We start from the raw sequence: 27,856 nt of genomic DNA, 5'->3' as shown, positions 1-27,856 counted from the left end.
TCCCAGGCCCTGCAGACTGCTTTTGTTGGGATAGCCAGCCAGAAACCAATATTCCCTGCAGCAGTTCCCCATCTGTCCACAACTTTATCAGCTTAAAAGGGCCACATGCAGGCTGCAGGCCATGTGTTTGACACCCCTAAACTAGGCAGTCTGACTCTTACACTGTACAGTCTGAAATAGTACACTATATTAGGTATGAGAAAATCAAGTCATACAAATAAATTCGTTCATTTGAATGAGTTCAACGTTTTTGAGGGACCGTCCCCCTACAGAAGATTCCCCACTGTGCTGGCAAATTAACATGGCCTCACATTTAGAGCGACCCTGATGATCTCACAGATGTGCTGTTATTTCATGTATCGGTGCATGCCTACAAAAATGAATTGGTGATTGTGTACATGCCATTAAAATTCATTGATGTGGATTCGTATACATATTATCCACGCATGTGCCATTACTGAGATTATCAAGGCCGTGCGAGATGTACGGCCATATTAATCTGTCGGTAGAGGAAGCTTCTAGAGCTGTGGGGCCTCACCAGACCCTCACAAGTGTAAATTTGTTCACATAAACACATTGATTCGTACAAATTGATTTGCTCATCCCTACACTGTATTCTACCTAAACCAATAGGCCTGTGATGGCTAACCTCCGGCACTGTGGTAAAACTACAACTCCCAAGATGCACACTTGCTTAGCTGTTTTCAGAACTCCATAGAAATAAATGGAGCATGCTGAAAGCCATAGTTTCACCATAGCTGAAGTGCCAGAGGTTAGCTATCACTGCAATAGGCTGTCCATTGATGACTAGTAGAGGGAGATCAAGATCGTTTCCAAAACCTTTTGACTTCCAGACTAACTCTAAAAGCTTAAAGTTGCCCAGAATTAGAAAAACTTTGTATCTTTTCTTCCAAAAACAGCATCACACCTAAGCATGGGTGAATGGGACAGAGCTATAAAATTATCAAATAACTGAGAACAGGTGAAGTGCTGTTTTGAGAACAGGTGAAGTGCTGTTTTAGGAAGACAATAACTATGTTTTCTAATCCTCTCCTTTAATTGGGAATTCTTCACAGGGTTGTTTGTACCCGACTATTATGCTACCTAAAAAATGATGCTTTATGTTGGTCATTCAGAAAACAACCTGTGAAATATTCCAGCCATATCAGTAGAAAACAGTATTTCAGCAATATTAACAAGTAAAGATATTGCAAGTACTGCACAAAATTTGGTCGTTCCTTAGGCATTTTAGGTTTTCTGAAAAAACTTGTGATTTAAGGTTGGTCTGTGAAGGCTGTTTCAACAACAGATAAATGCGTTTCTTTTTGTTGGACCGAGCTGCCTCAGGAGTAGCAGAAACCAGTCAAATAATCGAGGACATGGGAAAGCAAACAGGCCAGTCGAAGCCTTTCCTCCTCTCTCTGCATTCTTGGTGTTCCATAGAAGCCTGGAAGGGAGAGGAGGAAAGGCTTCGACTGGCCTGTTTGCTTTCCCATGTCCGCGATTATTTGACTGGTTTCGAATGTGGAATTTCTGCTACTCCTGAAGCAGCGCGGTCCAACAACAAGAAACGCATTTACCTGTGTAAACTGCACCCACTTCACCACTGGGACCTGCGACGCTATTAGGCAACTTACTTTTGGAGGCTGTTTTTATTATTATTTAAATTGTTTCAACAACAGAACCTAAAAATGAGCAAAAAATCCGACATCAGACATCATGTGTCATGAAAATGCACTAATGGTTGGCAGAGAATGGTCTAAAGCACTTTAGTATTACTGTACATCAATCGAGTCTCCTAAAAAAAAGAAACCATATCAGAGGACAACAGAAAGTTGGCACAGGCTAGAAGAATGAAAATGAAGTACAGTGTTGGTCAAGAGGTCACCTGAACTTAATGTACTACAGGTGCCACCTTGATACCTTGAATAATCAACTTGTCTACCTATGCGTCATGTACTGTGTACATCCCTGTGTCCAGATTGTTTCCTTCTCTTTTAAACCTGTTGCTTTTCATCAGAACTCTGGAAATGTTTAATTTTTGAAAGATAAATTGTTTAAAAAGAAAAACCTAAGCTGTATGTTTTCAACCAAAGCAAAAATCTTTCTTCTATGTGGTTGTCCCTGGATAAATAAACAGCATTTCTGAAAATAGCTGCAGTTCATCTAGATAGATAGATAGAGCTCCAATTATGGAAACTTTCTCGCTCTTGTTTCTCACTTTTCTTGTCCTTCTTGATTTGTGAAATTCTTCTTTTGACATGTTTATGTCACCCACGTGAAGTTTCCTTGGGTCACTATGGTTTCATGATTATCTACTGTTTCTCAACCTGAAAGGAGCTTTCTGCTTTAGAAATCTCTTTTTCAAATACCTTACTAGGGAGTTCCAAGTTAATAGAGTGGAGTCCTCTAAAAGGAGAGAAGTAGTAAAGAGTGTCTTTCGGTCTGGAGGACCTGGCATGACCTTGTACTAAACAGCCTATTGAATTTCTAAAAGCACTGTGTAATACTTCATTTCTCCTGTGGTGGCGCTGCAGGATAATGAATCACTTTCATCTAGGTTTCCACAGCAGATTGCTAATGGCCCTTTCAGGTCATCTTGTGATCAGCTTATTCTAGGGAAACCTTTCTAATGAAAAGAGATTGGACAAACCATTCAATGTTAGGAACGTAGACGTGGATATTTGCACCAGGTACAGACATGTTTATGACACCTATGCTTTCCCTACTTATTGACGTAATTGCAAAAGCAAGCCACTTTATCTGATCTGCAGCTTGAAAACACTTCAGTGCACCTCCTGTACTGTTTTCCTAGGAAATGTAATGATACAGGTCAGGTACCCTAGGAATAAAAATGAAATTCAATCACCTTGCATACAAAAGCTAAGATGAAGGTTGGGCAATACAGTTGCAAGAAAAAGTATGTGAACCCTTTGGAATGATATGGATTTCTGCACAAATTGGTCATAAAATGTGTTCTGATCTTCATCTAAGTCTGCTTAAACTAATAACACACAAAGAATTAAATGTTACCATGTTTTTATTGAACTCACCATGTAAACATTCACAGTGCAGATGGGAAAAGTATGTGAACCCCTAGACTGATGACATCTCCAAGAGCTAATTGGAGTGAGGTGTCAGCCAACTGGAGTCCAATCAATGAGATGAGAGTGGAGGTGTTGGTTACAGCTGCCCTGCCCTATTAAAAACACACACCAGTTTTGGGTTTGCTTTTCACAAGAAGCATTGCTTGATGTGAATGATGCCTCGCACAAAAGAGCTCTCAGAATACCTACGATTAAGAATTGTTGACTTGCATAAAGCTGGAAAGGGTTATAAAAGTATCTCCAAAAGCCTTGCTGTTCATCAGTCCACGGTAAGACAAATTGTCTATAAATGGAGAAAGTTCAGCACTGCTGCTACTCTCCCTAGGAGTGGCCGTCCTGTAAAGATGACTGCAAGAGCACAGCGCAGACTGCTCAATGAGATTAAGAAGAATCCTACAGTGTCAGCTAAAGACTTTCAAAAGTCTCTGTCATATGCTAACATCCCTGTTAGCGAATCTACGATATGTAAAACACTAAACGAGAATGGATTTCATGGGAGGATACCACAGAGGAAGCCACTGCTGTCCCAAAAAAACATTGCTGCACGTTTACAGTTTGCACAAGAGCACCTGGATGTTCCACAGCAGTACTGGCAAAATATTCTGTGGACAGATGAAACCAAAGTTGAGTTGTTTGGAAGAAACACACAACACTATGTGTGAAGAAAAAGAGGCACAGCACACCAACATCAAAACCTCATCCCAACTGTTAAGTATGGTGGTGGGGGCATCATGGTTTGGGGCTGCTTTGCTGCGTCAGGACCTGGACGGATTGCTATTATCGAAGGAAAAATGAATTCCCAAGTTTATCAAGATATTTTGCAGGAGAACTTAAGGCCATCTGTCCACCAGCTGAAGCTCAACAGAAGATGGGTGTTGCAACAGGACAATGACCTAAAGCATAGAAGTAAATCAACAACAGAATGGCTTAAACAGAAGAAAATACACCTTCTGGAGTGGCCCAGTCAGAGTCCTGACCTCAACCCGATTGGGATGCTGTGGCATGACCTCAAGAAAGCGATTCACACCAGACATCCCAAGAATATTGCTGAACTGAAACAGTTCTGTAAAGAGGAATGGTCAAGAATTACTCCTGACTGTTGTGCACGTCTAATCTGCAACTACAGGAAACGTTTGGTTGAAGTTTTTACTGCCAAAAGAGGTTCAACCAGTTATTAAATCGAAGGGTTCACATACTTTTTCCACCTGCACTGTGAATGTTTACATGGTGTGTTCAATAAAAACATGGTAACATTTAATTCTTTGTGTGTTATTAGTTTAAGCAGACTGTGATTGTCTATTGTTGTGACTTAGATGAAGATCAGATCACATTTTATGATCAATTTGTGCAGAAATCCATATCATTCCAAAGGGTTCACATACTTTTTCTTGCAACTGTATGTCCTGTTTTTCTAGTTGAAGTGGAATGTTTGTTCTTCTGTTTTTTTCTTGGTTATAAAATAGCCCATTTCATACACAAGACATCCTGGAGTAGAAAGTTAGATGGTAAACAATTATCTAATTAATCAGTACCAAGACATAATAATGGCCAGATGGCTTTTAAATTTCCTCAACTTTTTACTGATTATTTATGGCAAAATTGTTGTGCAGACTTTTCTGTTTAGTCTTGCTGCTAAGCTCCCCCCCTTGCTTCATGGTTCTTATCAGTCACAATTGAAGTTTACAATCAGTAAAGAATTATTCTGAAAGGAGAGGCACATTACTTTACAATAGTCCTGTTTAAGGGTTATCCTTCATAAAGGAGTTGCCCGGTTTCAAGACCAAACCAGAAAACTCAGGGGATCAATCTGTAATAAAGAGTCAATAATTACTTACCAGACAGATCCCATGCTATACTTTGGTTCTCCCGGTAGAGCTCCATTTTCCTGCCTGCAACAGTGACATCATGCCTACAACATGTGATCACTGCAGCCAATCCCTGGCCTCTTAAGTGAACCTCTGAATCTAGTGATCAGAGGTCATACGTTGTCAACGTGATGTCACTGCTGAGACCAGGAAAATAGGGCCCAATGGTGTGTGATCTGTCAAGTAAGCAATCATCTATTCTTTATTACAGGTCAATACACCAAGTTGTCCGATTTCCTCTTGAAACTGGGCAACCCCTTTAATTCTGCTGTCCTAGCCACTTACCTACGGTAGCATGCAGTTATAGGGAATGCAGCCATGCTTGTACAATACAGCTCAACATATCCGGTAATTGTGGATAGATACTGGAATTTTAGATTTCCAAGGTAGTATTCTGGAATCCATCTCTGCTCCCTTTCATCGTAGTTCAGCATAGTGCGGTAATGTGTACAGAAAAGTGCACGGTAGAGGTATGGTGGGGGGGGGGGGTGTATTAGGGAGCTTTCACCTAGGGTATATTAGGGATCTTGCCCAGGTTTAGGGTCAGGTATCCGGACGGGGTCGCCCCTTTTGGGGCGAGTGCTCTGTATAGATAGGTAGGGCAATCCTAGTCCCTTCCCCCTTTGTAGGGTGATATAGGGCTAGTTGTTCCTGATGCCGTCTTTATACAAGAAAACAAGAGCCACCCGCCTGTTTGCCTGTTCTGCATTCAAAAATATCTGAACCACCCAGCTGTATATAGACAACGTATCCAAATGAGCACATCAGGGCACGACCTTGTCTTTGGGGTTTGTGAATGGTCCACATCCCTCTATGGACCTACTACATCTGGATTGGTAAGATTATTCAAATTTTCCTTTCTCCAGTGTGTCTAATGGGCCCTGTGACATTGTGTAGTGTGCTATAGTTTACTATAGTCTAGGTGACATTTCAGTCTTTAATTTACATATTTGTGCTTTGTATGTCTTTTTTGGTGTAGTTTGTTGATTTTATTACAGCACTAGTAAAAGTTGAGTTTTAATTCCCTTTGCCTCATTTTTGGGGTTTCTGTAATTTAGGGGTGTGTATCTCACCCGGTTTTTCAGTTTAGCTGGGTGAGAACGGAAATCCAGAAATGGTATGGCTTCAGCAAAGCATAGTTGCTGGAGCTTATTTTTATTTAAAGTTGTATGGGCTGGATTTCTTTGGACTGGGAGACAGGTTGGTAGTGGGAGTCTTCCAGTCCACACCCCTAATCCATTACAGGTTGCCTGGACAGCTGGGTTAATCAAGCTTGGATAAATCAACTCTCAGTGTAGGAGTCTGGGGGCAGAGGAAGTGACCCTACAGAGAGGGAAGCCTGGGGGGCTTGTGTGGTCACAGCAGGAGGGCTGCAAGACCGTGCAGCTTAGAGAAGCCGGATCTCTCCCCTGGACTTGTGTTTGGTGAGCTGACCAGTTTAGTGTCGGAACCTGATACCCTGTTTGTGAACTGTGCTCTATTGGTGAGGTAAAGACGGTATATGTATTAGGAAGTGCCCAGACGGGCAGGTGTTTATTTTGGTTTGGATTTATGTTTGTGTCGGTGCTGAAAATAAAGCACCATATGGACTTGAACCCCGTTGTCAGAGGAGTAGTCTGTGATTGTGACCCCTTGTAAGAGAGAGCGATCCCTTACAATAGGTTAGAAGACCTTTACTTAGACTTCCTATAGAGATGCTTGATCATTTATGCTAGAACTAGAAATGACTGAGAACATCTTTATACATGAATGCTGAGGTGAGCTGTAAAACCTCTAGACTATTGGTGGATCACTCAACTCCTCCCTGGTGCTCACATTGTCATAGACTTAAATGCTGCTGCAGATGAGTGGAAGTGTCCACAAGCAATTTGGGGGAGATTTATCATGAGGGGGATTTTTATGATAAATATCAGAGAAATATAATATAACTATTTGATCTGGCTAAAACCAGTCCTATTTTGCAATTTCTGGGGCTTGATAAATTATAACTTATTCTATCTACTCAGAGGACTGCTTTATCCCTTGGGCCAAAAAGAATAAAAGGTACTGACAGCAGTTAGGTTAGGTTCACATTGCTGTTTAAAATCCCATCATTATGTTCTTGCATGGGAACAGAACACCAGAATTGCTGGATCTGGGATATGCTGGACTCCACTGATGCTCAATAGTCCCTGTACATGAGTACTGGCATTCTGCTGGACAAAATTCAGCTGCATGCTGCAGAATCCCAGAACAGCAATGTGAACCTACCCTAAAAGGTGTATTTTGGGACGCCTACTATCTAAAAGAGTTGCAGCTACAGTATAGACCAAAAGTTTGGACACACCTTCTCATTCAAAGAGTTTTCTTTATTTTCATGACTATGAAAATTGTAGATTCACACTGAAGGCATCAAAACTATGAATTAACACATGTGGAATTTTATACATAACAAACAAGTGTGAAACAACTGAAAATATGTCATATTCTAGGTTCTTCAAAGTAGCCACCTTTTGCTTTGATTACTGCTTTGCACACTCTTGGCATTCTCTTGATGAGCTTCAAGAGGTAGTCCCCTGAAATAGTTTTCACTTCACAGGTGTGCCCTGTCAGGTTTAATAAGTGGGATTTCTTGCCTTATAAATGGGGTTGGGACCATCAGTTGCGTTGAGGAGAAGTCAGGTGGATACACAGCTGATAGTCCTACTGAATAGACTGTTAGAATTTGTATTATGGCAAGAAAAAAGCAGCTAAGTAAAGAAAAACGAGTGGCCATCATTACTTTAAGAAATGAAGTCAGTCAGTCAGCTGAAAAATTGGGAAAACTTTGAAAGTAAGGGCTATTTGACCATGAAGGAGAGTGATGGGGTGCTGCGCCAGATGACCTGGCCTCCACAGTCACCGGACCTGAACCCAATCAAGATGCTTTGGGGGGAGCTGGACCGCAGAGTGAAGGCAAAAGGGCCAACAAGTGCTAAGTATCTCTGGGAACTCCTTCAAGACTGTTGGAAGACCATTTTAGGTGACTACCTCTTGAAGCTCATCAAGAGAATGCCAAGAGTGTGCATAGCAGTAATCAAAGCAAAAGGTGGCTACTTTGAAGAACCTAGAATATGACATATTTTCAGTTGTTTCACACTTGTTTGTTATGTATATAATTCCACATGTGTTAATTCATAGTTTTGATGCCTTCATAGTCAGGAAAATAAAGAAAACTCTTTGAATGAGAAGGTGTGTCCAAACTTTTGGTCTGTACTGTATGTGAAGGAACAGTAAAAATGTGAACGAAGGTTAACTTATTATTGCAGAATTCTATATTATACAGTTCTTCTATTGCTTCATGTTCCCAGATGAAAAAAAATGAAGGACACCAACTAGGCAGGGTGGTGGTGGTGGTTTGCACCGTTCTTTTACTTGTACGTGTCTATAAAGGTGGTTGTGTATGGACACTATATTTAACCAGCCCATATAGCCACCTTTACACATATGCATAAGTAAATATACTGTACTGTACAATCATCTCCGCTGAGGATCCTCCTCATGGAACATTTGATACCACCCCTGAGGTTTTAGTCTGACACTTTTGGCTTTTGTTTCAAGATAACGCGATGAGTTAAGAAATTTGAGGTAAGAGTGTGTGTGTTACCCCTGCTACATCTGTATAATAAGAGTGTCAGATCAAAAAAAAGCTAGTGAAGAACTGAAGACTATTCAGCACCATTTCCCACCACACACTGGGGGGAGACGAGTCTTTAAAAGTGTACCTTTTCCCCTTCTTTCTTTTTTTTATTCAGTTTTTTTATCTTCTTCATATACATACCGTATTTTCCGTCGTATAAGACGACTGGGGGCGTATAAGACAACCCCCAACTTTTTCAGTTAAAATATAGGGTTTGGGCTATACTCGCCGTATAAGACTATGTAACCAGGGGGTTCGTGATGGCCGCATGAACGCATAGCTCCGGCACAATCCGACTTCAAGTAAGCCAGTTCCCCTCTCCCAATCCATAAAACCCCTGTCAATTGTGCCCGGCTCCCTTAGTAAACATATCCACGATGCCACGGGGGAAGAAGACCCAAGCCAAGCAGGGCAGGCTGGACTTTTACTTTGATAATGGCGTTGATGCAGCGCCATCTGCATCAGCCGCCCGAGACCCATCCTCACCGCTTACTGTAGCGGCCCCGGCACCCTCCACTCCAGGGCAGCGTGAAGACCACACGAGCACAAACCACCCACGCCACTCACCCGCTTGCCCAGCTCATGCTTCAGGAGGTTCAGTCAGAGTGGGTCCGGCCAGAGTCTCTTCACAGCAAGGACACGTGGAAGTGCAGAATGGAGAATTCACAGTTTCCCACAATCAGCTAATAGATAACCAAGACTATGCAACCAATAGAGGGCGCTGTTTATAACTCATGAACAGCGCCCTCTATTGGTTGCACAGTCTTATGACAAGACTATTCGCTGTTGTGAGATCGTGAAAACTCAGATCCGATGGTATATTCTAACCCTGAGGCATTCCCATGGTGATGGGGACGCCTCTGGGTTAGAATATACCATCGGATCTGAGTTTATACGATCTCACAACAACGAATAGTCTTGTCATAATTTCTAGTCCGGCTCGGAAGTAAGTACCGTAAGTTTCAGCACGCCGTATACAGGCTTATAAGACGACACCCGGCATATATGACGACCACCAACTTTTAAAAAGATTTTCATGTGTTAAAAGGTTGTCTTATACGCCGGAAAATACGGTATGTGTTTTATATGTTTATGTTATATGTCCAGATAAATCCCAGCTTTTTTATTGTGTCTTTTCCCACAATGAATTAGTTGAACAGGTCAAGAAGTTTTAACACAGGGTCACATGGGGTTTAATGTTCTAGATTGTTTCCAAAAACCATATGCATAAGAGATTGAAGCAGTTTCCAGGTGGTGCTGATGTTAGCAAAATATTATTGTAGATTGTACGGAACTGGACGATTGCAGAAATGTGAAAAATTTGATGGGTGTGATCCAAAGCACTTATGGAAACTATTTCATGTCTAGCCTTTTAGAAATGTGATGTAAGACAGAAACATTACAAGTAGAGGGAACTGCTTCAAGAAAAGGCACAGAGGCCAATTAAAAAAAAAAAGCATTAAGCAGACAATACTCTGGAATGCAGTTGTTAACTTCACAGAGACAGTCGGGGCTTTTGTAAATAGGATTAGGTAAATGTGCTAATTAATGAAGTCGGCCATTATGGCAAGGAATAAATAAGCCATTTAGTGTTGCTGTAGACAAAATAGTTGTCACATCCAGTTGGAATTCATTCAGACATTAAATACTTAAAGACCTACCACATGTCTCACTTTTGAAGGGTAAACCAGAAATACTATGATCTTACTTGACATTGTTATATTTAGACCATCTGCTGTGAAGACATAGTCATGACAAACAAGATGACCATGGTTACCAGTGTAATGGCTTGGCAGTTTTTGCACATCTGTTGGCCAAAATTAGTATCGGATTCAAAAGAGTAGTTGAAAACTTTCCTTTATACTTATAGTCTGTTGAGTAGTCACTGGTGATTTTGGTTGAGAAAACCATGAGGGATTATTTATAATGTGGAATTAGATTTCAAGCTCTAAGCCTTTTATTATTTTAACTTTTTGATCTCCCTTATTTGTACAACCTGTAATATGGTACCCTGGGAAAAAGGCAGACTGCATATCACCTTGGAATTATGTATGACAGCTTGTAACAATAGCAGACACAGAGGTACCAGTCGCATCCCGATCCTGGTGCCTAAGAACATCCCTCTGCTATATATGGGCATGACCCAACAGTGTGGCTGGCCGCACCATGTCCACCCATGCAACCAATGGCTGTACTATCTTAATGCAGACTGCATGTAGTCAGGCACACCATGGGGTCATGCCCTAAAATGATTCTAGTATTACAAATGGTACATACAGTAGTAAGTGAGGACCCTATTACTAATTTTGCATTGGGACAGAGAAGCTACAAGCTACTTCTGTGATAGGGGCATCTGCACCTTATCTCATAAATACTGAATTAGTAGGTCAAATTGCATTCACTAAAACAGGTTCCAATTTGGGACCTGATAAACAACCTTTGCACTTCTATTGCATAAACTGTAGAGAAAGAGGGGTATATACAAAATAAACATGGCTTCATGTGTACAATACAAATAGGACACACCTATGCTGCGCTCTGCCAATATCTTCAAACACAACCAGCTTGATATAAGTTATGCAGTACAACAACCTGTGGGAAGAGCTGTGAGAAGGATGAAAGTGGTGTTGGTGGCCCAGATAGGAGTAGTAGTGGTTGACGGTGGTAATTCTCACTTTGGCACTCCCTGGTGCCATGCAGTGGTGAATGGAGAAAGCACATTTTCTTCCCTTGGGGAACACCCTAGGCCTTTTGAGGATTCCTGCCACCAGGTGATAGTTGTAGTCAATGACCAGGCTCCTTTGGTTGCAATAACAGAAAAGGCACAGTTCTGGAGTATGTTACAGAATAGGCTTCTCCCAATAGTTGTATATAGGCAGTAGTAATGATGGTAGTAGTAGTACTCCCTGAGTCTCACTCTTAACATACTTTGCAGTCTTTCCAAATAACCACAGTCTTGCAATTCTGTGCTCATTTATTTCTCCTGCAATTCCCGGGCTGAGGGGTGCAGAAGATCTTAGATTCGGATGGCCAATCCATCTCAAAAGTGGGTGCTGGAGTTAATTAATCTTTTCCACAACAGTAAAATCTTAATGCCATAAATGAGCTGTACCTTACTGTCTGAATCAAGTGCACAGCTTCATGTTCTAGACCAGTGATGGCGAACCTCTTAGAGACTGAGTGCCCAAACTGCAACCCAAAACTCACTTATTTATCGCAAAGTGCCAATACGACAATTTAACCTGAATACCAATATAGTATACAGTCATCGCCTTAAATGTTGGCACCCCTGAATTTTTTTTTATAAAATGAAGTATTTCTCACAAAAAAAGTATTGCAGTAACACATGATTTGCTATACACATGTTTATTCCCTTTGTGTGTGTTGGAACAAAACCAAAAAAGGGAGGGAAAAAAGCTAATTGGACATAATGTCACACCAAACTTCGAAAAAGGGCTCGACAAAATTATTGGCACCCTTTCAAAATTGTGGATAAATAAGATTGTTTCAAGCATGTGATGCTCCTTTAAACTCACCTGGGGCAAGTAACAGGTGTGGACAATATAAAAATCACACATGAAATGAGATAAAAACGGAGAGAAGTTCACTTAGTCTTTGCATTGTGTGTCTGTGTGCGCCACACTAAGCATGGACAACAGAAAGAGGAGAAGAGAACTGTCTGAGGACTTGAGAACCAAAATTGTGGAAAAATATCAACAATCTCAAGGTTACAAGTCCATATCAAGAGATCTAGATTTGCCTTTGTCCACAGTGCGCAAGATTAGCAAGAAGTTTGCAACCCATGGCACTAATCTCCCTGGGCGTGGACGGAAGAGAAAAATTTATAAAAGGTGTCAATGCAGGATAGTCCAGATGGTGGACAAGCAGCCCCAAACAAGTTCCAAAGATATTCAAGCTGTCCTGCAGGCTCAGGGAGCATCAGTGTCAGCGCGAACTATCCGTCGACATTTGAATGAAACGCTATGGCAGGAGACCCAGGAGGACCACACTGCTGACACAGAGACATAAAAAAGCAAGACTACATTTTGCAAAAATGAACTTGAGTAAGTCAAAATACTTCTGGGAAAATGTTTTGTGGACAGATGAGAACAAGATAGAGCTTTTTGGAAAAGCACATCATTCTACTGTTTAACGAAAATGGAATGAGGCCTACAAAGAAAAGAACACAGTACCTACAGTGAAATATGGTGGCGGTTGTTTGATGTTTTGGGGTTGTTTTTGCTGCCTCTGGCACTGGGCGCCTTTGAATGTGTGCAAGGCACCATGAAATCTGAGGATTCCCAACCAATTTTGGGTCGCACTGTAGAGCCCAGTGTCAGAAAGCTGGGTTTGCGTCCGAGATCTTGGGTCTTCCTTCAAGACAATGACCCCAAACATACATCAAAAAGCACCCAGAAATTGGATGGCAACAAAGCGCTGGAGAGTTCTGAAGTGGCCAGCAATGAGTCCAGATCTAAATCCCATTTAACACCTGTGGAGAGATCATAAAATTGCTGTTGGGAAAAGGCGCCCTTCCAATAAGAGAGACCTGGAGCAGTTTGCTAAGGAAGAGTGGTCCAAAATTCCAGGTGAGAGGTGTCAGAATCTTATTGATGGTTATAGGAAGCGACTGATTTCAGTTATTTTTTCCAAAGAGTGTGCAACCAAATATAAAGTTAAGAGTGCCAATAATTTTGTCCAGCCTATTTTTGAAGTTTGGTGTGACATTATGTCCAATTTGCTTTCTTTCCTCCTTTTTTGGTTTTGTTCCAATACACACTAAGGGAATAAACATGTGTATGGCAAATCATGTGTTACTGTAATACTTTTCTGTGAGAAATACTTCATTTTCTTAAAAAAATTCAGGGGTGCAAACATAGTGCACCCTGCACTGATGAATGGCAGGAAAATTCTAAAGCATTTTGGTACACCATAGACTTTTTCCAGGGTGTGGGTGCCCACAGGGAGGGCTCTGAGTGCAACCTCTGGCATCCATGCCATATGTTCTCCACCATTGTTCTAGACCTGTGGATGTCTTTCCCTCGGGGGAAGTCTCTCAGTTCAGTTGTTATTTGGCAGCTGTTCAGTCTCAGGAATGATGTTTCCTGGATGAAGCTTCTCTTTTGGGCCTACTTGGCAGGAGCTCACACATGTAGGTGTTGACTCTAGCTCTGCCCAGCCAAGGGTGGGTTCACATAATGTTTTTGCCATCTGTTTAACATATACGTTGGAAAAAAAAGGGATACAAAGGTGTAGCATACGACGCTTTTCAATCCTGCAAAGACCGTTAAAAAACAAATAAGTTAACGTATATTTTTTTGTTTTACAATCAAAGTCTATGAGGACGGATGCCACTGTATGGCACCTGTTAACTTATATGGGATTTTTTTAACAATGGAAGTCTATGGGGACTGATGTCACTGTCTGAGGCATCCATTAACGTATACGTTTTTTCGTATACATTAAACAGATGGCAAAAACGTGATGTGAAACCAGCCTTAGGCCGAATAGATCATACGAGTCTATTATTGTAGTGCAACCAATGACGCTGTGCGCTCCTGCTCTCAGCAGGATGCCAGGCCGTGTGCATTCGGCCTTAGGGTCCATTCACACGTCCATAATTTGGGTCCACATTCGTTCCGCAATTTGCGGACCCATTCACTTTCAATAGGGCTGGAACAGATGCAAATCCACATTTCTGGGATCCGCATCTGCATTTTCGGGATGCGCATCCGTTTTTTCGGGATCTGTTTTTTCGGGATCCGCAATTCTGTTCCTGAAAAAAATTGAACATGTCCTATTCTTGTCCCCAATTGCGGACCAGAAAAGGCATTTTCTATTATAGTGTCTGTGATGTGCGGTCCGCAATTTGCGGATCCGCAAAACACTTACTGACGTGTGAATGGACCCTTAGACTCACTAACTAACCACAGAAGGCCAGAACAGCTGGTCCCCATGGCAACCTAACCAGGACTGCCAGTGTTAACTGCTTTATGTCCACACACAACTATTTGGAACTTGATCAAGGTTCCCTTTATTACAATGACTGATATTGTTCAGCTTTTTGAGCACATTGTGATTTCTAATGTTAACCTTTCCGATAAAACAATGTGATGTCATTCTATATTTCATATGTCATTTTGTCCTCAAAATACCTATTTACTGGCAATCCAGGCCATAAGCTGATTGAGGAAAGCTAGCAGCAACCATGCTGTATTACACTGCATCATGTCAAATGTAATGTACATGGCGGTGACAAATCCTTGAGTGGGAGCTGCTAATTCAAGCAACTCTCTGACCTTGATAATATGAAATCCATATAGTCTAACAGGGTTTGTCATAATAGAGAAATCCATTTATTTTAATCATTGTGTAATACAAAAAATCATACCTGAGTGCATGGATTGAATAAAATACTCTACACACAATCAAGAGACAATAGGTAAATAATAAGGCACTTCTCATTTCTTCTAGTGCTGTGATTATATTGCAATCAAATCCTTGCATAAGATTTTCTATTATGTTGATCATGTTGTCTTCTGGTCCACATGAAGGAGCTTCAGTCCTGTACTCTTGCATACTGCTGTGGGTGCCTTCTTTCCTATCTATACTGGTCTACAGAACAGCTTGTGTGATCTATCTTCTCTGAAGACTTGGATGCTTTCGGTCCTCACTGTACTCTGATCTGCTATGCATAGTTGCTCCCCCTGCCAGCTGCTGTCTGAGAGAAGGGAGAGCAGAGAGCTAACACATCCAGAAGTAGTACGTTCAGGGGCGTAGCTATAGGGGGTGCAGAGGTAGCAGTCGCTACCGGGCCCAGGAGCCTGAGGGGCCCAAAGACCCTTGTGCCACATAAGACACTGGCATTATAGAAAGTGCATGCTGGTCAATTTACACCTCTGGCTGGAGGGAAAGGGTTAGGTCAAGAATTTGGCATGAGGGGGTGCCCTTTCAATGTTTGCCTCAGGCAGCAGGAAGGCTATGTGCTCCCCTGCCCCTTGCCAACAAGCACTGAGGGACGGGGGCCCAAGCTGAACTCTTGCACCAGGGCCCATGAGCTTTTAGCTACGCCCCTGAGTTTGTTGTCCAATCTATGTGAGAAGTAGCAGGACATCCAGCTATGTGAAGGAGTTTCACAGATTCTGCAACAGCAAAATGGTAGGAAATTTATAATGAAGACAAATTAGTTTCTTAATTTTACATTTAGGAAGCAGATAAACTATAACAAAATGACCAGTGCAAAGGCGTTCATAGAATTTAAGCCTTAATTAAGCTCTTGTGTTAATATGGAAATTGATGATGCAGGTTTATCCTAAATGGACAGCTTCTGAACTCCAGTTTAAGAGGACTGCATAGCCGGTAGCGCGAGAGATCTAAAATATGAAAACTTCTGGTCCATAATGAAAAATTGTAATAAGGCAATCTATCAAGTTGCTTATTCCTTCAAAAATGTAAACATTTAAAATACATTTGGGAAATGCTGAAGTAGAATCTTTATCTTTAGGAATCTTTTTCATTTGACAGATGTCTTTGGCCCATTTTTGTGAAATTCTTTGCGTAATTGAAAGAAGACCGAGGGCTGGGCCCACAGGTACAGGGGGTACAAGATGCCAAACAGTCACAGACAATGGTTCTTTCCCAGCAGTTGAGTTTACTAAAACAATGTAGTGAACAATAAGCTGAGAATATATATAACAGCTTGGTAACAGAGAATAAACCAACAGTAAATGTAACATTGTCTAACAATAAACCAGTAATGTTTTCCCCAAAGTCCATTAAGCAGCCTAGCTGCACATGTATGTTCCTGGACGAGTTCTTTGTTGGGGTGCACCCTAAGTATTGTGCAATACTATTTGTAATCCACAGGGAAATGATGTCTGTCTCATGTAACTTTAATCCTTACTCCAGCTACCAGCATATAACACCCTATGTGCAGCCAGTGAGATAGGAAGGTGTCAGCGTATGAGGCCCTTAGGGCTATGCATTAGTTTGCAGCCCGTACACCGCAATGTAACTGTACTTGGAGCGTTATTGTATGTCAAAATGCCACTTCAACAGTGTGGTGCAATGTGACGCGGCAAAGCCACACTTACAGTTCCTTGAGCAGGTTCTTAGTGCTTTTTCTTATTTCCTGGTCCACTCCAGAACTGGATCCTATAGACACGACACTCCTGGGGTTGTCGCTGGAAACCTCCCCTTTGTAAGCCGGTCCATTCCCTTCCAGATTCAGCAGAGATGATCCCTTGAGTTTTCCAGCAGCACCAAGTACAGCCTCCCGTCTTCTCACTTCCTGCTACAAGAGGAACCTCCTCCCCTTACACAGGGAGAGTGTGATGCAATAAGTCATTTGCTAAGTGCAGTGTCAAACCTGCATATTCAGTTTCCTATCACATTTGTAAGGGGTCCAAAACAGCCCATAAATTATTATATTATTATAATTAGAGCTATTTATATTGTCATTGGCTCTTGGCGGCAGCTTGGTTATTCCATCTTTGATTGAGCCCATAAATTTGCTATTTTCCAACTTTGCAAACTAAATAGGTTATTAGTATTCCTCTGATAGGCATCTCCAATGTACACTTTTATCATCGTATCCTTTGCTTCCATCTACTGACCAAAGTGAGATGTTGCAGTAATTATACAATTTACAACATAGCAGAGTAATACACTTAAGGTCCCTTGCCCCAAATCCTTACATAATGCTGCTGCCTTGAAAATAAGTTGCAATAAAGAATATTTCCTCAGTATATTTGATGTACATAAGTGAGTACAATTATTGAATTTCTTCTCCTTAGGGCCAAGGAAATAAAGACCAAACTTGGAACTCTTCTTCAAAAGCCAGAAACTGCCTTCGATCTAATTATCCCATACCCTGAAAAGCCTGAGAAGACAATCAAGGCATCCAAGTAGGTATCATTCATGAGCTAATGTATATCAATGTACTCTACTAACAGAATTACTGTATGTATATATGCATGTAAGTGTATGAAACCCACACCATCTCCATGTGTCTTCAGGTTAAGGAAATAATTTAGTAAATTTTTAGCCTGTAATAGAATTAATTAAATTTGTATTGCTCTTAATTCAAGTGTCGGATGGTTTCATTACTATTGGACACATTAATCCTAGTGATGAGCAGCAGATCCCATATTCGAATTCGCGATATTTTGCGAATATTCGCTAGAATATTCGTTCCATTAAATCTTTTGACACTTTCATAAATCTCCCCCACAGTAGTTTAGAAAGGTTTAGAACTTTTTATTATATATACTGAAACATCCCTTTAAAATTGAATAACTAGCTACATACATAGCAATGTACAGAAAATACATATTGTAGCACCATTTAGTTGAACCAGTTCTGCAGCATTGATCCAGATTATTTTTGTCCATCTCACTTTGCTGGTCGAACGTACTCAGTTTAAATCTTCCTCTGCCACCAGCCATAGGTTCTGTTAGAAGCTGTGGCAGTTACAGGGGGAGAGCTGCAGCAGAAAGGACATGCCTCCCGATTGAAGATAATCTAGCAGAACAATTGGAGCAGTGAATGTGGAGATCTCTGGACCCATGTGAGGTACAGGACTGGTTCTAACTTTGGTAGAAAGGTATTGCCATGTACTATATGTTGTCTGATTTTAATTTTCTACATAAATCATGGCATAACCCTTTTAAGGCCCATTGTGTCTCTGACACCCAAGGGTCAGATAAACCTGGAGCCAGCCCTGTGTTCATCATAATTAGTAGTGTTAAACTTCATAATAATACTGTACGGAGATTCGTCTCAATACAGTATTAAAATGTTTGGGCTCCGATGAGCCGAAGAAAGTTATTTGCAAAGTCGCGCATGACTTCGTTGAATAACCTCGGTAGTTGATTTATAAAGTCGAAAACCACTTTAAAACTTAAAACCGAACTCGACTTTGGTTCTGACTAGTACCTCGGAACTGAAGCCGAGTTCGGCATCAAGTTTTAAAGTGGTTTTCCACTTTAAAAATCAACTACCGAAGTTATTCAACAAAGTCACATGAGCCTTCGTGAATAGTGTTGAGCGAACTTGTGTTTTAAGTTCGGCGTCTAAAGTTCAGGTTTGGGTTATCGAAGAATCGCGTTATGGATTCCTCTACCATGGACCATAACGGAATTTAGAATCCATAAGGCGATTCTTCGATAACCCGAACTCGCACTTTAGACGCCGAACATAAAACACAAGTTCGCTCAATACTATTTGTGAATAACTTACTTCGGCTCATCGGAGCCCATACATTATAATACTGTACAGAAACGAATCTCCGCACAGTATTGTTCCGAAGTTTTGAACAAAGCGACTTCGGAGTAAGCATCCGAAGCTCGTTTCACTCAACTCTAATTTTTAGCCTTGAGAAATCTTAATATGTTGCTTTTTTCCATCCTTATAGGCAGTGCACTCTGTACACATTGCTACTATTAGATCCAGTATCATCATATTATATGACGCATATCCCGCCATTACTGTTACTTGTTGAGGCGCTCTCTTATATCCTAGTAGACGTGCTGCTGACTTCTTCCAAATGGCCCATGGCAGGAGCTCTGCATAAATAATGAATCTGTGTCTCTCATTGCTCAGAACACCTCCCTAAATTGCAGCTTTATTGAATAATGTGGCTTTTGGTACCTTTTTAATCCAATTGTGCAGCAATGATTGGATGACTGTGAAATATCCCACAGAACATCTAATTTTTTGCCTCTCTCCAGCTGCTGGCTGAGACCTGAGGCTAATATGTCAATTACAGTCACATGTAATTATTCCCGTGTGAGGACAATGATAAGCAAAATGTGTCTTTTCAAATGTTCTTTTAATAAAAATGATTATATTAACAACTGGGGAGAACGTATCGTTACTGAGATTCTCTTCTGTGCCTTATAGTCTGTAAGAGGGAAAAAACAAGTAAAAGGAAAGATACTTATTATTTATGGGAAATATAGAAACTGTGACAACGCTAGCAAAACACCCTTGGGGTCATTTATCAAACTGGTGTAAAATAGAACTGGCTTAGTTGCCCATAGCAACAAATCAGATTCCACCTTTAATTTTTGACAGCTCCTTTGGAAAATGAAAGGTGGAATCTGATTGGTTGCTATGGGCAACTAAGACAGTTTTACTTTACACCAGTTTGATAAATGACCCCACCTATGTGTCCCATTTCAACCATTAAAGGGGTTGTCTCATCATAGACAATGGGGACATATCGCTAGGATATGCCCCCATTGTCTTATAGATGAGGGTCACACCGCTGGGACCCGCACCTATATAGAGAACGGAGCCCCGCAAGGTGGTGGCTGGAGGACTACGGTCCGGCCACCGCAAAGCCGGCTCCCCATAGTAGTGAATGGGAGCATACCGTGCATGCGCGGCCCCTGTTCCTATTCATTTCTATGGGGCCGACAGAAAAAGCTGAGCCAGCACTCGGCTATTTTCGCCAGCCCCATAGGAAATGAATGGAGGGCGGCTGCGCATGCGCAGTGCGCCCTCCTTCACTTGCGCGGCTCCGTTCTCCTAGCGATATGCCCGCATTGTCCATGATGAGACAACCCATTTAACACCACTCCCCTAAAAGACAATTTCTACAAACTGGAAACACTGGAAGCCACCGTTTGAACTCACCGCTATAGCAGAGGATTCTGTATATGTGTCCCGTAAGTGTGGATGCACAGGAGAAGCTCCAGGCCCATGGCCATGATTAACAATCCCGTGAGGACTTGAAACATGTAAGCAGTCTTTTTTGTGGTAGAGCTCCACTTGAAGGATGTTCACCTCCAGTTTAGCATAAAAATATATGACAGAGAATCAGTTATCTGGTTTAGAAAAGCTATTTTTCAATCACCCCATTAGGAATCGTTGCACATAGAAAAGTCCTACTCTATGTCCAGATCTAGTTGACATCTATACAATAGGTCTACTTCATTTTTGCCTCTCCCTTGGGGATGTCACTCACATTAAAGCAGACCTTTCATGGGTATATGACTATCTATTTTATTTGCCAAAAAAAATGTTCAAGCATTCAATTAAAACAACTATAAAATTGTAACATAAAAAATGATCCAATGTCCTGACTCACCTCAGGATTTGGGTTCAAACTTGCTGTACAGCAGTTCCCATCATGTCTGGTAGCATACAGTGTAAAGCTGCCCATACACACACGCAGTGAGTTCTGCTGACTCACTGACATGTATGGGGAACTCGCAACTCTCCCCTGACAGATGAAGTTGGGGGAGACAAAGATTGGGCGAAATTAATATTTTTGCCCAATCTTTTTGTTCTTCAGGAAGCAGCTTAGGCAGGATGCTGATATCCATCCATATACAGCTGATTCGAGGGTGCTTCTTCCAAGAGGTAAGCCACTGCCTGAACTGTCTGGCAACGGCTTTCTCCGTCCTCCCCATAGAATACACAGACAAGTTTGGCCAAGCCTAACATTTATGTGTATGGGGAAGATGAGAGGGAAACAGGAGAGCGATTGTTCGGCCGACAGTTATTATAGTGTATAGGCTCACTTGTGATCATGAGATCTTATGGCCAGGGGCGGACTGGGAATTTAAACTGACCCTGGAAAAAAACTAAAAGTGGCCTCATGTTGTAGGCAGATCCAAATTGACAAAAGCCGGGACAAATAGAAATAGGCAGGGCCAGGACCCTACCGTGGTGCATGACAACATAGCACCCCAGCGGAATCAAATTCGATATACAACCACCAAAGAAAGAAATACCACATATAAAGGCTGCACATCATGGTAAAATATATAGTTTATTCAGACACAAAAACCCCAAAATTAAATTCATTGTATACAATTACAAAACTGTGTGTGGAGTATGCATCTTGTCCAATACACCACTGCAACCATTACGTTCAAGATTAGAACAGATATATGCCGCCAAGATAGTACAAAGTGAATAAAACATCAAAACATTATGTATAATGCACAATACTTATCAGATGTTGTAGTAAGCGGACATGGTATGTAGATAGATACGCCCCAGCCATATCGCCAGCTTAAACTAGCTTCCATAAGGGGCGTATCTATCTACATACCATGTCCGCTTACTACAACATCTGATAAGTGTTGTGCATTATACATCATTTTTTTGATGTTTTATTCACTCACTTTGTACTATCTTGGCGGCATATATCTGTACGTAATGGTCGCAGAGGTGTGTTGGACAAGATGCATACTCCACACACAGTTTTGTAATTGTATACAATTATTTAAATTTTGGGTTGTTGTGTCTGAATAAATTCTATATTTTAACATGATGTGCGGCCTTTATATGTGGTATTTCTTTCTTTGGTGGTTGTATATGGTTTCTTGTTGATACCACGGCGGGCACTCTGTAACACTTATTTATTTGGTGTGCCCCCATATCATAAATTGAAACCAAATACCATAGTGCAGCACAAATTACTGCCACCAACCCCACAGTACGAAGCTGTATCATCCCCCTGGAGGATGGCAATATAACTGAATTCAAGAGGGCACCTGCGGCCCCTGGCCAGGTGCATAAATGCCGGATGCTCCTATATTATGTACCTTACTGATGGGCAAGAGGAGGGATTAAGTGGCCTCCTGGGTATCAGGCCACCGGAAAATTTCCCTGTAAGGTCTATGGCCAATTCGCCCATGCTTATGGCTTTTACTGAGATCAGTGCTGTCTATAGTAGTAGAGCAGTTATCTACATGTATTACATATACATTATAGAGCACTCTTTTCAGCAAGGGCGTTGAGAGTCTTGCAATAACTATCGTGATCTTATGGCTCTACTGTATGCTGTCGTACATGTCAGGGGCTGCTCTACTGGAAGTTTGGACCTGACTCCTGTGGACAGTCAGGTCGTTACAAAAAAAAAAAAAAAGATTTTTTTTAACCCGTTAGTGACCACTAATACACCTTTTTACTGACGTAAACAAAGGCGGTTTTAGCTAAACAGCTTGCTATAATCAATCATTACATGTACTTACCGTAAATGGTGCATTAAAAACTATAACTTGTCCTGCCAAAAAATAAGACCTCAATACAAGTACATTGATGAAAAAACAAAAAAGTTATAGCTCTTGGAATGCAATTTTTTTTAATACGCGTGGTCACTAATTTGTTACATTTTCTTAACATTTTGATAATTACAGATTTTTCTAATAAAATACATAGTCATACCCCCGAGAAGCCGTCTTTAAGCTTCACAACAACAAAAAGCAGTAGTATATTGCTTCCTGGCTTCCAGTTGTTGTACTTTGTCCTATTTTGGGATCTCCAGGTACTGTCACAGCCAGACAGCTGAGAAGCGCTCACAGGAGCTTCTCAGATCCTCCTCCTTGAATTTCTTTGTTTTGGTTTAGTTTCTCATCTCGTTAGTCTATCTCAGCTGTCATGCAGTTGGACTGATTGCTACCCTTTAAGTTCCTCCCCATAATGCAGTAGTGTGCGGCTGATACAACTTCCTGGAGTGTTTGTGCATGCTGTTCCCAGTTCCCAGTTCCAAGTTCCCAGTTCCCAGTTCCCAGTCCTCAGTCCTCAGTCGTCTGCAAGATAAGTGCTGTTTATGTATTTATGATTTTGTCTTTTCTGGATCCAGGTGACCCTGACTCCCTCCGTGTCAGTGTAGGGAGCCGGTGGTCGTGTCCCTTCACTATTGTAGGGTCTTCAGGTAATAGATAGCCGAGGAACGTGGATATGCGGCCATCCACCTTTGGGGTGTTCGCATAGGCTGAGCAGTGAGGGAGAGCGGCAGGTCTATTGCAGGGGTCTCCCTTTGTTCCTTAGTTGTGGATCCAGAGTGACATTGTTTATATGGTATTGTCTTGTTTCCTGTACACCATCCGTGACATTATCAGCCGCCAAAACCGTCTCAAGCATGGATCCGGTTTCACTTTTGGCTGAACGCTTTCAGGGTCTTTCTTTGGAGGTAGCTGATCTCCGTAAGACTTTTTCTCAGTTTCAAGTGACCGGTTCAGCTTGCGTTCATGGAGTTTGTGCTGAGCCTAAGATCTCGCTCCCGGATACGTTCTCCGGGGGTAGTGAGAATTTTGTGCGTTTTAGAGAGGCTTGCAAACTCCATTTTCGCCTTCTTCCCCATTCTTCTGGTGATGAAGAATGGAGGGTGGGGATCATTATATCGCTGCTCAGGGGTAACGCTCAGTCCTGGGTCTTTTCGCTGCCGGAGGGGGCACGGCCCCTTCGTTCAGTGGATAAATTCTTTTTAGCCTTGGGTCAGATATATGATGATCCGGATCGTATTGCTCTGGCTGAGTCTAGACTACGTCTGTTATGCCAGGGTAAACAATCCGCAGAGATATACTGTTCAGAATTTCGGAGATGGGCAGCAGATACGGGTTGGAATGATGCTGCACTCCGAAGTCAATTTTGCTATGGTCTTTCAGAGGGATTGAAAGATGCATTTGCCTTTCATGAAAGACCTACCTCCTTGGATTCTGCTATGTCTCAGGCTGTTCGTATTGACAGGCGTCTTAGAGAGAGAGGAGAGATCTCTCCTTCCTGTCATACTCAGTCCCGGGACAGTGCAGCGGTCTCATTCTGTGCACAGGGGTCTCAGTCGCTGTCAGCCCCTTCTGAGCAGGAGTCCATGCAGCTGGGGTTGATTGCCTCTGACAATAGAAGATTCAGCCCGCAGGGGAGGGTTTGTTTTTGTTGTGGAGGTATAAATCATCTGGCAAATGTTTGTCCCTCTAGGAAATTCAGGCAGTTTTCTGGGAGTAATAAAGAGACAAAAAGGAAAAAATCTTTTAAAAATGTTCCGTCTGTTACTATTGGCAGGGTTGAGGCGGAAATTGAAGGTTTTCCGTTTGCTTGTAGTTCCCGTTTTGTCCTGCCTGCTAGGGTGGCGCTAGAGAGTAAGAGCATTTTTTGTGAGATTTTTGTGGATAGTGGAGCAGCTGTCAACCTCATTGATAATCAATTTGCAATAACTCATGGTTTCCAGGTATGCACTTTGGGAAAGGATATTCCTGTTTTTGCTATTGATTCAGCTCCACTTTCTCAGAAATCATTAAAGGGCATAGTTCACAATATCCGTTTAATTGTGAGTGATGCTCATGTTGAGGATGTGTCATGTTTCGTCCTTAGCGGTTTGCCTACTCCTCTAGTGTTGGGGCTACCCTGGTTCACTAAACATAACCCCACCATTGATTGGCAAGCGAGGCAAATAAATGGTTGGAGTAACTTTTGCAGAGAGAATTGCCTCATAACATCTGTTTCTGAGGTTTCTACTAAGACTGTACTACCTTTCCTCTCTGAATTTTTGGATGTCTTCTCTGAGAGTGGAGTTCAGGGTTTACCTCCGCACAGGGAGTATGATTGCCCTATTAATCTCATCCCAGGCGCCAAGCTGCCTAAATCTCGTTTATACAATCTCTCCCAACCTGAGAGGGTCGCTATGCGGGCTTATATCTCTGAGAGTCTGAGAAAAGGACACATACGACCCTCGAACTCACCTGTTGCCGCTGTTTTTTTCTTTGTTAAGAAAAAAGATGGTTCTTTAAGACCTTGTCTGGATTTCAGGGAGCTGAACAGTATCACTATTCGTGATCCTTATCTGCTTCCTCTGATCCCGGACCTGTTTAACCAGGTTGTTGGGGCTAAAGTCTTTTCCAAATTAGACCTAAGAGGGGCATACAACCTGGTTAGGGTCAGAGAAGGAGACGAATGGAAGACGGCTTTCAATACCCCTGAGGGCCATTTTGAGAATTTGGTTATGCCTTTTGGTTTGATGAGTGCCCCAGCCGTTTTTCAGCATTTCGTCAACAGCATATTTTATCATTTAATGGGAAAATTTGTATTAGTGTATTTGGATGACATTTTGATTTTTTTCTCCTGATTTCAAGACTCATAAGGAACACTTACGTCAGGTCTTGCTCATCCTGCGGGAGAATAAATTATACGCGAAACTGGAAAAAATGTGTGTTTGCGGTTCCAGAAATCCAATTTATGGGGTTTCTTGTCTCCGCTTCTGGTTTTCGCATGGACCCCGAGAAGGTCCGCGCTGTGCTTGAGTGGGAGCTTCCTGAGAATCAGAAGGCGCTGATGCGTTTTTTGGGCTTTGCCAATTATTACAGGAAATTTATTTTGAATTATTCCTCTGTTGTTAAACCACTCACTGATATGACCAGAAAGGGGGTAGATTTTTCTTCCTGGTCGGTAGAGGCGCGTAAGGCCTTTTCTAATATCAAGGAGAGTTTTGCTTCCGCTCCCATCCTAGTACAACCTGATATTTCGTTACCCTTCATAGTTGAGGTTGATGCTTCTGAGGTAGGGGTGGGTGCGGTCTTGTCTCAGGGTTCCTCTCCTGCCAAATGGCAACCGTGTGCCTTTTTCTCAAAGAAACTCTCCTCCGCAGAGAGAAATTATGATGTGGGAGATAGGGAATTGTTGGCCATCAAGTTGGCTTTTGAGGAATGGCGCCATTGGCTAGAGGGAGCCAGACACCCTATTACCGTGTTTACTGACCATAAAAATCTGGCCTACTTGGAGTCAGCCAAGCGTCTGAACCCGAGACAGGCCAGATGGTCTTTGTTCTTTTCAAGGTTTAATTTTGTTGTTACGTTCCGCCCTGGGGTTAAGAATGTGAAGGCAGATGCCCTGTCACGTTGTTTTCCGGGAGGTGGGAATTTCGAAGACCCAGGTCCCATTTTGGCTGAAGGTGTGGTGGTCTCTGCTCTTTTTCCTGAATTGGAGGCAGAGGTGCAGGCAGCCCAGTCAGAAGCTCCTGATCTTTGTCCTCCTGGGAGGTTGTTTGTGCCTCTCGCTTTGAGACACAAGATTTTTAAAGAACACCACGACACGGTCCTTGCTGGGCACCCGGGGGCAAGAGCCACACTGGATCTCATCGCTCGGAGATTCTGGTGGCCTGCGCTTCGTAAGTCGGTTGAGGGTTTTGTGGCAGCTTGCGAGACTTTCTCTCGTGCCAAGGTCCCTCATTCACGGCCATCAGGTCCTCTCCTTCCTTTGCCCATTCCTTCCCGTCCTTGGACACATCTGTCCATGAACTTCATAACGGACTTGCCTCGTTCCTCGGGGAAGTCTGTGATTCTGGTGGTGGTGGACCGTTTTAGCAAAATGGTGCATTTTATCCCTTTTCCTGGTTTGCCCAATGCTAAGACGCTGGCGCAGGCATTTATTGACCACATTGTCAAATTGCATGGTATTCCTTCAGACATAGTCTCTGATAGGGGCACGCAGTTTGTTTCCAGATTCTGGAAGGCTTTCCGTTCTCGCTTGGGGGTTCGGTTGTCATTCTCTTCTGCTTTCCATCCGCAGTCGAATGGTCAGACAGAGCGCGTCAATCAGAATCTGGAGACATATCTGCGCTGTTTTGTGGCGGAGAATCAGGAGGATTGGTGTTCTTTTTTGTCCCTTGCTGAGTTTGCTTTAAATAACCGTCGTCAGGAGTCCTCTGATAAGTCACCATTTTTTGGTGCATATGGGTTCCATCCGCAGTTTGGGACTTTCTCGGGAGAGGGCTCTTCTGGTTTGCCTGATGAGGACAGATTCTCCTCGTCTTTGTCATCTATTTGGCAAAAGATTCAGGATAATCTAAAGAGCATGAGTGAGAGATATAAGCGTGTGGCGGATAAGAGACGTGTGCCTGGTCCGGACCTGAATGTTGGTGATCTGGTGTGGTTGTCTACCAAGAATATCAAATTGAAGGTTCCCTCCTGGAAGTTGGGTCCTAGGTTTATTGGGCCTTACAAGATCCTGTCTGTCATCAATCCTGTTGCCTACCGTCTTGATCTTCCTCAGACTTGGAAGATCCATAATGTTTTTTATAAGTCCTTATTGAAACCTTATGTTCAACCTATTGTACCCTCGCCTTTGCCTCCTCCTCCGATTATGGTTGATGGAAATCTTGAATTTCAGGTCTCTAGGATTGTGGATTCTCGTCTTGTCCGCGGTTCCCTCCAGTACCTCATTCATTGGGAGGGTTATGGTCCTGAGGAGAGGATGTGGGTCCCAGTGACGGACATTAAGGCCTCTCGTCTCATCAGGGCTTTCCATAGGTCCCATCCTGAGAAGGTGGGCTCTGAGTGTCCGGAGTCCACTCCTAGAGGGAGGGGTACTGTCACAGCCAGACAGCTGAGAAGCGCTCACAGGAGCTTCTCAGATCCTCCTCCTTGAATTTCTTTGTTTTGGTTTAGTTTCTCATCTCGTTAGTCTATCTCAGCTGTCATGCAGTTGGACTGATT

The 27,856-nt window shown here is 42.4% G+C and overlaps 1 protein-coding gene across 1 annotated transcript in view; it reads left to right on the top strand.

The window, feature by feature from the left end:
* The window catches only part of RGS5 (regulator of G protein signaling 5), a 133,608-nt gene that overhangs the window by 36,747 nt on the left and 69,005 nt on the right, over window positions 1-27,856 (top strand). Inside the window, exon 2 of the mRNA XM_040408464.1 lies at window positions 17,426-17,536. Within this exon, the coding sequence (XP_040264398.1) occupies window positions 17,426-17,536 (111 nt within the window). The remainder of the gene's footprint in view (window positions 1-17,425; window positions 17,537-27,856) is intronic.

The sequence above is a fragment of the Bufo bufo genome, chromosome 9, assembly GCF_905171765.1.
Source record: "Bufo bufo chromosome 9, aBufBuf1.1, whole genome shotgun sequence".
In the NCBI taxonomy this organism is placed as follows: domain Eukaryota; kingdom Metazoa; phylum Chordata; class Amphibia; order Anura; family Bufonidae; genus Bufo; species Bufo bufo.
The sequence above is the reverse complement of the archived record's forward strand: the minus strand, read 5'-3'. Positions and strand labels throughout refer to the sequence as shown.